The sequence below is a fragment of the Acanthochromis polyacanthus genome, chromosome 11 (assembly GCF_021347895.1).
Source record: "Acanthochromis polyacanthus isolate Apoly-LR-REF ecotype Palm Island chromosome 11, KAUST_Apoly_ChrSc, whole genome shotgun sequence".
Classification (NCBI taxonomy): Eukaryota; Metazoa; Chordata; class Actinopteri; family Pomacentridae; genus Acanthochromis; species Acanthochromis polyacanthus.
In genome coordinates, this window is record NC_067123.1 from 16921710 (window position 1) to 16934455 (window position 12746).

At 40.9% G+C, this 12746-nt stretch overlaps 1 protein-coding gene across 7 annotated transcripts in view; it reads right to left on the reverse strand.

Annotated features, from left to right (window-relative positions):
• ptprua (protein tyrosine phosphatase receptor type Ua) overlaps positions 1-12746 on the reverse strand; it is a 240683-nt gene that overhangs the window by 61992 nt on the left and 165945 nt on the right. For all 7 annotated transcript variants that reach the window (XM_022208249.2, XM_022208247.2, XM_022208248.2 and 4 more), the window contains exons 8-10: positions 12404-12724; positions 6649-6758; positions 218-419 (exon numbers count right to left, since the gene is read on the reverse strand). In XM_022208249.2, coding sequence (XP_022063941.1) covers positions 218-419; positions 6649-6758; positions 12404-12724 — 633 coding nt within the window. The remainder of the gene's footprint in view (positions 1-217; positions 420-6648; positions 6759-12403; positions 12725-12746) is intronic.

Consider the following 12746-nt stretch of genomic DNA (forward strand, 5'->3'; position numbering starts at 1 on the left):
TTCGCCCAATGCCAAACTGATTGTCCTGTATCTCCTAACATGGAGATAGGAGATTACATGGAGATTCAGTCTGGATTTTCCAAGCTACATTATCATCATATATGGACATTGTTGCATTGAGATTGATCAAGACCATAATTTGGCCTTAATCTATTTCAACACACTCATTCATACACACACACTACTACAGTAAACAGTAATCAACACAGAACCTCACCAGAGATGTTGGTGGTGATCTCAGTGAGTGCTGTCTGGCCGAAGCCTTTGGCAGTTCGGGCACGGACAGACACCAAGTACGTGGTTCCAGGATGCAGGCCTGAGAACATGTGGTAGGTCTCATTCCTCAGCTTGGACACTGTACGGCGTGGACCAGGCACATTAATGCCAGGATCAGATGATTCGATGCTCTGGTAGCTGATCTGCAAACAGGGAAAAGACGAAGCTGGATTAAAACAAGAGTCTACAGCTACCCCTGTAGCTGTGTTACTGCTTTGACACCAGAAAAGTTCTGGTTCTCAAACAGCTTCCATTCTCGAATTGTTGAACTAGAGGACCGCCTTGCAAATCCGCCCACATTTCCACCAATTTGCAGAGGAAAGGTTATGTCACCACAACAGACTGCACAGACACACTATATGCAAGACAGATGGTTTGTACTGCAATGTCTGTGTATTTACTGTTTCACCTTTCAAATAATATATATGCAGTGATGGCATGTCATGGCTCACCTCGTTCTGGACCTCTTAATGTTTTAATGGAAACACAAAGAACAGTTCTAATTTAACTTTACAAACTAGAACAGAACATGCTCTGCATAGCTGAAAATGCTCCATGTGAGGCTTTATTATGATTAAGTGATGCTTTGAGGCTTTTTTTTTGCACCAGTTTATTCCTTTTCCGCATCAATCTATGGCATCACTATAAAGCAAAACACAAAATTTGACCACCAACAAACAATTCAGAACATAATGAAATTTAACGCACTGTAGCTCTCAGGCATTCTGTATTGCTTTCAGGGATTTTTTCTCCGGTTAGATCAGCTTTTCCCATTAAATATTGTCTCTGCTGAGTCAACACACATACATACCTGATTTATTCTTCTGTGTCTTTGGTTTGGGGAAGTAACCTCTTTAAATGTGCACATTGTATCTTTTTGGGTCACTGATGAATTGAATCAGTTTAATTATTTGATATACTCCTAGAGTTTAACAGCTCTGATGTGTTCCAACAACATTATAGCTCATGTTTAACACTTTCTGCACATTCATAACATACAACACATATTTATGTTGGTTCAAATCAAATCAAATCAAATCAAATGTATTTATAAAGCACCTTTAAAACAACCACAGTTGACCAAGGTGCTGTACATAAGCATAAACAGCAAGATTAAAAATAAAAATAATAAAAACTAAGATAAAAACATGAACTAGGATAAAAACAATAAGAAGTAAAAGCAGACTGCACAATAAAAACGAAAGCAATAAATAGACTAAAACTGGACTGCCCATCCCAGATATATATACATGCACATGAAAACAACAAACCTACATGGTGTGAAATGCCAACGACAAAAGGTGGGTTTTAAGAAGGGTTTTAAAATTGGACAACAAGGAGCCCTGTCTAATGTGCAGTGGCAGCTCATTCCAAAGCTTTGGAGCTGCCACAGAAAATGCTTGATCCCCTCTGAGCTTCAGCCTTGTTTTGGGGACCCTCAGGAGCAGCTGGTCAGCTGACCTGAGGGATCGGTTCGAAGTATATGAATGAAGAAGCTCAGACAGGTATTGGGGGGGCAAGACCATGTAATGATTTAAAAGCAAATAAAAACATTTTAAAATGAATTCTAAAAAGGACAGGCAGCCAGTGTAGTGAAGCTAAAATTTGTGAAGTGTGCTCAAACTTTCTTGTACCAGACGTTCAGCGGCATTCTGAACTAACTGCAGACGAGCGATGGAGGACCCACTAACCCCCATATAAAGAGCATTGCAGTAATCCAGCCGAGTGGTCACAAAGGCGTGGATCACTGTTTCAAATTGCTGTCTCTGCAGAATAGATTTGATTTTTGCCAGTTGCCTTAACTGGAAGAAGATATTTTTCACCACAGCTTTAATCTGGTTGTCAAACTTAAGGTCAGAGTCCACTTTTATCTCTAGATTCTTAACTATTGGTTTGGTATACTGTGTCAAGGAACCCAGATCAATTGGAGGAGTCACAGAAGTGCCACCAAAGACCATCACTTCGGTCTTTTTTTCATTAAAACTGAGAAAATTTAGGGACATTCAGGCCTTGAGGTCATCCAAGCAATTTAACAGAGGTTTGAGGGGAAATGACTTGGCCTTTTTGAGAGGGACATAAATCTGGCAGTCATCAGCATAGCAGTGGAATGAAATGCCATTCTTCCTGAGGATTGAACCAAGGGGGAGAAGGTATAAGGAAAATAAAAGAGCGCCCAGTACCGAACCCTGAGGAACCCCACATGAGAGAGGAGCAATGGAGGACACAGAGTCACCAAGGCTGACACAGAAAGTCCGATGTGAGAGGTAGGACCTGAACCATTTCAGAGCCGTGCCACTGATGCCCTCCCACTGCTCCAGACGAGCAACCAGGATGTCATGGTCCACTATAGCAAATGCTGCAGTGATATCTAAAAGCACAAGGATCTGACAGTGACCAGAGTCAGTAGCTAAGAAGATGTCGTTAAAAACTCTTAAAAGGGCCGACTCTGTGCTATGCCGTCTTTTAAAACCAGATTGAAAAATCTCCAGAACATTCTGTTCATTTAAAAAGTCCATGAGCTAGGAGTACACAATCTTTTCCAAGATTTTGGAGAGGAAAGACAGTTTAGAAATGGGCCTAAAATTTTAATATTCATAATATTAAAATTCCAGGGCTTCTCTCTTGTTATCATTGGACGCAACAACTACACATGTGACCCGGCGAGGTTAGCTTCATGCAATATCTTTGTAAAGAAAAGGTTTTATCATTTCATATTCCAGGTATTACTCAGAAAACATGTTTTGCTATTTACATTTTTAAGCTACCTTTACTTTTAAAGAAATTGGAATATTTGTATTACCACTCCAATCTCTTTATCACTGATAATGTCATACAAGAGGTGATGAAGTGCACAAACTTGGAGGGATGGAGAGCAGCAACAGCCAGAGGAAAAGAGTGGAAAAATGACAACAAAATGAATGTTGACATTCTTCTGTTGCGGTTCTGTGTAATATTCTTCTTTTTCAATTATCAAAATGTTCACAATCTGTTATAAAATGAAAATAAACTTGTTTCAAGCATGAAACCATTCTTGTGTGTACAAAAATATAACCCAAACCATAATACAAACTGTTATTTCTAACCAAAATGACAAAAAAAAAACCTCCACATTGATTCTTAGATGGATCATTTTTGACCCATGTATGGAAGTGTGTAGGGTCCAATCACATGTGCATCTAATGGATAAACATTGAGGGGGGCGTGTCCCTTGTGTATCCTCTTACATCTACATGCATGTTTTCATATGCTAGTATGAATACAACAACAGCTTCAAGAAACATCAGGAAGTTAAATGATCACAATACATCCTGAGGGTTATGTAAAAGTCAGTGCAAACCTTCAATAAATCAGAGGTTAAATCATTTCATTTAAAAGCAAAAAGTCAATCTAATAGTGTCACAAAAGTAAATATTAGTGGCTCACCAAAGTGATAAGGATTCACTGGCTGTCATACAAACTTTCTGTGCAAATCAGTCATGCAGATGTTGAGATATTTCACAAGTTATAGGAAGACATAGATGTGCTAGAGGAAGTGCTGGTGATGAACAAAGTTATTTATCCCTCACTGGGGATCATGAATATCTGTAATGTCTGGAACACAATGGTATACTACATGACAGACCATCATTACCATCTCTACAGCTACTCTCCTAGCATGAATAGTAAAACAGAAATGTGAGCCATTAACAGCTTTTGATTATATGGATGAAAGAACATGATAATTACTTTTGAAAAATGTAAGCTAGATTTTTGTCCTTTGCCAAGTGTGTGTTTGAAATAGGGCAATGTCAGTGTAGCACTGGTGCCATTGTTGGGTCATAACAGATTGTACTGTATGAGCCCATAGAGGATCTGTTAAATGCTTTACACAACCTATAGCATATTACTCACTCTGCCCGAAAGATTGGCATTATATTTAAAATCCCTCTCATGAGAAATGCCTCTCAATTAATCTTAGGACTGCAGCGAAAAGATGTCGTCTCTCACCACAGATCTAATAAATCTTGTGCTGCAGTTAGGCACCGATAATCAGACCTAGGTAGATTCTGTGTCATATCCTCATTCTACAGCGCTGCTGGCCTGGTTTTACACAGCTTTCTGGATTAGCTGATAATGTAAAAATAGCAAATGCTGAAGGTGACAAATAAGAATTAAAACCAGAATGATGTCTTTTTGTTGTTGTTGTTGTTACTGCTTAGATGAATGTGTGTAGGTGTGCAAACTGAGGCGCATAAAACTGAAAAATCAGCCAGGCTGGTTATAAAATTGCTCAGTGTTCATTCCAACAGAATGTTTCTAGTGCGCGTGAATCTGCTAACACTCGACTTCTGGAGAGTTTACTCTGCAGTGTGGTCTAAATCCATGAGGTCACATATCCTCCAGGTGCTACTGTTTGTTTCCACAGGATAAACGAGGACAGTTTATCTGTTTGTACACTACCGTTTAAAAAGTTTGGAGTCACTGACAATTTCATGTTTTCCATGAAAATTCACACGTGTTTTCATGTGCTAACAGAATTGCACAAGGGTTTTCTAATCATCAATTATCCTTTCAACACCATTAGCTAACACAATGTAGCATTAGAAGACAGGAGTAATGGTTGCTAGGAATGTACTCCTATGTAGATATTCCATTAAAAATCAGCTGTTTCCAGGTAGAATAGTCATTTACCACATTAACAATATCTAGACTGGATTTCTGATTTATTTAATGTCATTTTCATTGAAAAAAAAATGCCTTTCTTTCAAAAATAAAGAATTTCTAAACGACCCCAAACTTGAATTGTAGTGAATGTCCTACCCTCTCCCACAGTGCATGCTGGAACAAAACTCTGAGCTAAACCTCTGTATTCATTAAAATGACAAGTCATTATTGGTGGCATGCTTCATACAGTGTGCTATTGATTAGACCTCAGGGGGTCATGACTTCTGGGGGACAGGATGATTTCTCCTACTTTATTTAGTTTTTGAACTGTTCCTTTTTCATTATGAATTATGAAATAATAATAATAATATGAAATAATCAGACTAAATTTCTTTTATAGTCAGCAGAGGGAGGTGGTAAGGGTCAATAGACAGTAAACACAACACCAGACTATTACATGGGACCTGTTTCATTTTTTCTACCAACAGTCAACATGGGTTTCTTTTAACCATGACTGTGGTTTGTTATTTTGGCTTGTTTCTGAACCCTAACATAACCAAACCTCGACCAGATTGATGGGTAAGATCATAAAACAGTTTTCTTTTTGAAATAGCAATGCTAGACTGGGGAGTCTGTCTGTTTCTGGTCAACAACTAAGATCTGTAGATATGGCACACTGGCTGTTGGATTCAAATTAACACAGATTTGAAAAAAAAAACCCATTCAGTATAGAATATGAACAAAAAACAAGGAGAAAACTGGCTCATTCATATTAATGTCCTACAGAGTAGATGACTGACAAACAGTGGTCACAGTTGCTAGCACAAGTTCTGTGTTTCTAAGTTTACTGAATACTTTGACAACTCAAGGCACTCTTCTTCTTTAAATACTGTGAAATGATCTTAAAGTCTGGAAATTTTCTCAAGATTTTAAGAGGATTAACCAGGTTTTGTCTGGTGATGGCAACAAACAAAAACATCCAATGTTTTGCTTTCAGATTTTGGTATCGGCCTAAAAAATTCAGTCCACGGCACTAGTGGTTTGCAGGTAAGGAGCAAGGCACTTCATTTGTATGCCGACTGAGGTTACAGCATTACTCATTTCTCTGCCTAGTTCCTCACTTCTCAGGCTTCAGCTTATGAATGGAAACTAGTTTCTCTCCCTATTGGGTGACCATGTGTTAGGCTACAGTGGGTCTTCACATCTACTTACAGAAAAGAAAAAAAACTCCAAAGACCAAGCTACAAAGGTCTACAGTTGATACGGGGCCATCAATAATTAATTAGAAACATTTAAAGTTGCCCCCTTGTGGAGGCATCTCTTAGGCAAATAAGTAATTAGAATGATTGTCCCCCATGTAATTACAGCCTGAAGTCTGTGCCTCAGCTTCATTACCATACCAACATGTACAGTAAATCCGATGAACTGTGAAAAGTGGGTCCTACCTACTCTAGTGGCTCAGCCTCATGTGTGCTACCAGCGTCAGGGCAAGAAACAGGAAAAACAGTCCAGAGGGAAATCAAAGAGGTGGAGCAGGGCCTTCTTTAAAGCTAGGAGAGGAGAATTAGCCTTGTTTTGAGTCTTTGTACTGAGGGAGGATAAAATGGCAAACAAATAATGGCGAAGGAAAAATAACATCCTACACCTGGAGAGGATTAGTGTGTGATGTGAAGGCAGCCACACTGTTGTGGATCGTAGATGTTTTGTGAGAATAACAAGGTATCCTACCTCGTACTGCGTGATGAGACCATTTGGCTCTATGGGCTCCTCCCACTTCAGGAAGATCATGTCATCGAGCGGGGTGAAGGTCAGAGACTCTGGAGCGATACCGCCAGGAACTACAGCGGGAGAGAAAAACAACCTCCTCTGAAACAAACACTCCACTCGGGTCTCAAGTTAATGGACTCCTGTGCAGGCATGCCAGGAGGTAAAAACACCTTTGACAAAGCGAAAAGGCACAGGGCCAAGAAGGGATGGAGAAGGAGGACAGAGCGGGAACACAGAGACAGAGCAGAAGCAGGGTGATGAAAGGAAACTATGGACTGACTTGCTCCCAGCCCTCAGGATGAATTGAGATTCTGGCTTCTACTGTCTGATAACAGAGCACTATGTCTTGGAGGATGACAGTCGATTTTTCTTCTTTAGCACCTTACTGACAGAGAAACACTAAAGTAATCCAACCTGTGAGCTGCCCGAGTATCTCTCTGCATCTTTTGGTTTAATGAGATGCATCTTCTTAAAGGAGTACATCTTGCTGTTTCACATGTGATGAGCTGGGCAGTTTGCTAAGTCCTGAGAATACATTATTTTCCAAGAGCCCTCAGTGGTTTGTAGATATGGTGCTGCATTAGAACATTAGATGACTGGAGTCTTTTTGCATTTACATGTCATAGAATGGGAACTAAAAAAAAGCTCTTAATGTGCTGCCCGGGTAGCTCAACATGTTGAGTCTCCAACGCAGTGGCCAGGGGTTCAAGTCCATCCCATGGCCATTCTTGCATGTCTTTCCCTCATTCTTCTCCCCATGTTTCCTGTCTGTGTCTCCACTGTCCTCTGTAATAAAGGCTAAAAGGTCCACAAAAATAACCTAAAAAAGAGCTCTAAACTGATCCTAAATATCACATAGTTATCATCATCGGACAGGCTTTTAAAAATCTTGCTGTTTCCATGGTTAGTGACTGATAATTGGATGGATGAAGAGACACTGTCGCATAGTTTGAGGTGCTAACGTCAGAGTGTTTAAAAAAAAAAAAAACCTGACTACATCTGCTTTGGATGATTCTTGTTTCCATCCATATCAATTTTCTAAAATGTAGGTACGCTCAGGAAGATACAGGAGGTGACGCTCAGAATAACAACCTGAACTCACTAATACTGTCTCAGATGATGCACAAAACTGTATTTTTGCACAAGTTTATTTTTTAGTTAAAAAACTCCCACTAACCTTCAATCCCTTCCGCCATTACTGCCCCTTTGGGCCCATACACATATTCACATACTGTGCTTTTAGCAATTGAATTGTGTACACTGAGCTGAGAAATTTCTGGTGCTCTAAAATCTTCTTGATCATTGACTCCATGTATCCCAGGATTATTCCAGATGAGTCTTATTATTCTAGTTCAGGGGTCGGCAACCTTTAACACTCAAAGAGCCATTTCGACCCGTTTCCCACAGAAAAGAAAACACCGGGAGCCGCAAAATCCTTTTGGCATTTAAAATGAAGACAACACTGCATATATCACTTTTTTACCTCTATGCCCTTGTTAATCAGCCTCTAATTAGACAGATTCATTTTTTAAATCGTGTCCTTCCACTAATATTTATCTTACTTGGTTAATGTCATTTTCGCTCCTGGACCTCATATGTTACATAACGTTAGCTGGAAATCAATATTTTGCGAATGTCTATTTAACTTGTAAAATCTATTTATCTATTTATCTTAAGCTAATAACTTTTCTCCGGTAAGTCGCTGCCCTATTTTCCAAGATGACACTCCTCTGACTCTCTGACCTGCTGCCTGGACATCGAGCCGTGTTCTTGCGAGTAACATGTATTACCCTATCATGAGTACTTTTGACTCAAAGACAAGATGTGTCTTTCTTGGAGTGGAGCTTTAATATACAGGCTTGCCATTCTTGAGTACAAAACGATGTGAAACTACAGGTGTTGCTTCTCCAGGAGTAAAACAAAAAAAAGGCATGAAACGTGTGGGAATCGGAAGCTCCGTGTTGTCTCTCTGCTTCAACTCTGCGCTCTCATGCAATAGTACCCCAGCAGCCCATCTGGTGGAGTGACACGTCAAAATAAGAGCGGCAATTTCACAATAAAATTGTCTATATTAAAATGCATTGAAACGCGCCTGAAAGGCAGAACAATTCATTTTCCAAAGTTACACTGAGACACAACAGAGGGCTGAAAGAGCCGCATGCGGCTCCGGAGCCGCGGGTTGCCAACCCCTGTTCTAGTTAATACTGTAGTAAAAGCTAGCCGCTATGACATTATATTCGTCAAGTAAATTGTAACATTATGCTATGTTAGAATACAATAGGATAGATCACCAGTCAGACAATCAGAACAATTTATTTATATCCTGATTATCTGATCCACTTTAGTTAGAGGCAGGCGTGAACTAACCGTGACGTCACCCGTTGGTTTCAACGCCGAGAAAATGAAGTCCGGATTTTGCTACTTCCTGGTCGCCATTTTGGATTTTTTGGAGCCAGTGACGTAAAAAGCGTCATCAAACAGGCTGGATCGGAGAGCAACTAGGGGCAGGACCAGTCTATGGGCGGGCCAGACTGAGAGCTGAAGGCTCTCTTATCCCGCCCACATTTTACCACAGAGGCTTCTGTTGCAGTCAATCATTCCAGACAAGACTGTCTATCAAGTATAGCCACGCCCACTGGCTCTGCCAACTTTAACAATTTATTTAAAATTCAGTATTGATTTATTTTAAGATTGGCCACCTGATCTCTCATTTTGACCATGAAAACTAACGGGGAAAAAATCCTGAGCTGTAGAAAATCAGTCTATCAAATTTTATTTTTTTCCGGTGATGAATTGGGGTCTATGGAGCAAAAGCTTTTTGGAGCCAACCCTAGCGGACGGCGTGATATTGCAAGTTTTTGACACTTCCGGGTGGGCTTCATTTCTGGAACCAGATGCTACGTCCATCTTTATATACAGTCTATGGTTAGAGGTAATACAAATGGGGGCACAGCTGAGAGGCGTCAATAGAGAAAATATGGCAGAAATACTAAGAGAGCATTGCACTGATTTACCATTGTACTCCCTAAACACAATCAAACTAATGATGGACGTACAAAAGGACCAAAATTGATCAAGCACAAAGATATTATCTTGTTTTCTAATGCCTTCTCCTTCCTTGTCAAAATCTGGTACCAACAAAGGTCCATGATGTGACCTTAACGTAAAAATTCACCACCTGGCCCCAGATGACAGCCCTACCTTTATAAACTGTACTCTACAAAACAAGGTGAAATTTGACCCAGTGCATCAATTATAGTATTATACTTAATAAATTCAAATGAGGTAATGTGGTGCTGCAGTAGTTAGCACTAATGCTTCACATAAAGAAGGTTTTGGGTTTGAACCTGCAGGTCAAATGGGACATTTGTTTCTGTGGAATGAGTAAATCTTGTGATGGACTGACTATCTGCCCAGGTTGTGTCCTACCTCTCTGCAGGATAAAGTGAAGGAAGCTGTGGATGGATGAATACTCTGATGATTCTACTTACAACTAGAAAAGCACTCTGAGAGCGCATACCTCTGCCATCCTGTTTGTCTGTCTGTCCATCTGTGTGTCCGTGTGTGTGTGTCTGTCTGTCTGTCTGTCTGTTAACAGCATAACTCAAAAAGTCATGGACGGATTTTCACCAAATTTTTACAGGATGTCCGGAAGAGCACGAGTAAGAATCGATTAGATTTTGGAGGTGATCTGAATCACCGTCTGGATCCAGGAATTTTTTGAAGGTCGAAGGACAATTGAGAAATGGCCACCTGGTGGTCGCCGGTGGTCTTGCGGCCCCCTGGCCGCCTGGCAGCCATTTCTCAATGGCCGCCAGGCCACCTGGCGGCGGCCTTGCGGCCGCCTGGCAGACATTTTCAATTGTCCTTCAGAACATTGAGGTGAGATCTATGTTTCGAGAATCTTTCTACAAAAGATCACAGTCCGTCTCAAAAAATTAAGTCCTGCTTAGTGCAGAATTCTTGTGGGACGTGGGCTGTGTGGGCGGTGGTCTGGGGCTGATTTTCAGTTATACCCCAACCCTTACTGTTCACCTGTAGCTGTATTTACAACCTGGTTGATGACCTGACAACCCCTTTTTCTTACCCTGTCTGACGTCTTTTAAATGATGGTGATCTCTTCCCACATTTCAAGAACTTGGCTGCCAAACTAACGAAGACGACAACAGGCAATCCCAGACTATTTGTTATTTTTCTTTGTCCCAGATATTTTAGTCATTCTGTCAGCGCTGTTTGGTACTTCATTATAAATCACATCTCGATTTTTAGATTGTACGATTCTTACACTACAGGTGCTTAACTGTTTTGGTGTGGAACTTGTACAGCATAGTGTGCTGTAATTCTAATGTTTTCCAAACTTGAAAAAATGAGCTACCAGCGACTTTGTTTTGAAAAAGGTAATAGGGAGGGCACGTTCTGTGTGTGTCAGCTGTGACCGGCAATATCAAGCTTCTCTGGGTTCTGTATGTTTCTTTTCTAACAGAAGCTGAGGTAGACAAAGCACAGGTAGAAGAAACTCCTGCTGCATCCATGAATCTCGACAGTCAAATCTGCTTCCTGTGAGCAGCAGAGACACAGCACAAGAAAAGCACTACGCCGCTTTTTGATTGTTGAGCCCAGAAGGAAACAGGCAGGAGGAACTGTCACCGGCTGCAGCTCAATTACTGTAGTTGTGAGGGTGATGGCGGCTCTCCTTGTGACAGGGGGATTGGGGACTGTCAGACTGTCAGACTGGCATTCAGTGGCTCAAAAGCAAAACTTTCCATTGGCACTGACATTCCAAATATCAAGTAAAGGAGGAGGGGGAAAATAACAATCACAGTTTGTTTTTCCGACGTATATGTTTTAACTTATCACCTTCTCAACATTCAACTCTAATAAATCAAATTACCACACCGTGCTGCATTCTGTAAGATGTTCCATTTTATGTAAATGCACATCCTTGTGCCTTCAAGACAGAAATGTGTAGGAGTAGATAATTATGAGCGCTATCTGTTCCTTTCACATCGTCTGCGCCGCTTGGCGTTTTAAAGTGCGGCTTTAATTAATTAATGTAAATCAATACCACATTTTTAGCAGATGCTCAAATGCATTTTAAAGACGCATTAAGAAAAAAAACCTGCCAGTTGCATATCATAAGCATCATTTCATCTGACTGTGTCCTGCGGGTCAAGAAAATCCCTAAGTGACATTCAATTACATTGAAAAATCTCGGTTTTTCGACATAATAAGTGTTTGACCTTCTCTTCTTCCACTCTCTGGGAATTTGCATTAGAATGTGCTTCATCTGCTGATGTACACAGGAAAATATTAATACACAGATAAGCAAAATCATTTTACCATTTTGCTACCGGCCACAGCCCGAGCTGATTAATGTTTCACTGGTCTCTATTTAAAAGGCTGATCTTCTATTTAGTTATGCTGATCCTGCTTATTTTGTGAGTCAATATTTGTGTTTTTTTTTTGCTGGTACTGGATGACTAAAGGCATGGATTTGTGTAAGCAGTGCACAATAATTGTTTGAGCATGAAGGAGCAATACAAATTCTGAAGCAAACCTGAGTAACTGTGACAATAAAGGGCTTTAGTGCATGCATAAAAAAACATCCAAGTCCTCGGTAATGATGTCGCAGGTAACAAATGCATGCCATTTCAGCAAACATTTGCATCTTTTTTTTGTGCTAGTGTGCCCAAGTAAAATGTGAATTCCCACTCACTGTCCTCCTCAGTCTGGAAGGTGACCTCTCTGCTCTCCTTTTTGCCTTCGGGATTGGCCAGAGCCAGCCGAACATGGACTGCACGAAAAGGTGGCAGGTCCCTTAGGGTGAAGTGAGAAGTGTTTCGGTCCACGGACAGGCACTCTCTGACGGTGGCGTTGTTCCCTCCACTGCCCCCTGTTGGCATGGAGTAGCGGTAGCACAGAGACAAAGTGTAGGTGTGACAGCGGGTTAGGTTGTAGCCCAGTGGCTCCCACTGAAGGGCCAGCTGCCTTGGCTGGATCTCTGTGGCTGTCAGCCCCCGCAAGGCACGCATGGGCTCTGAAAAAGACACAAAGCAGAA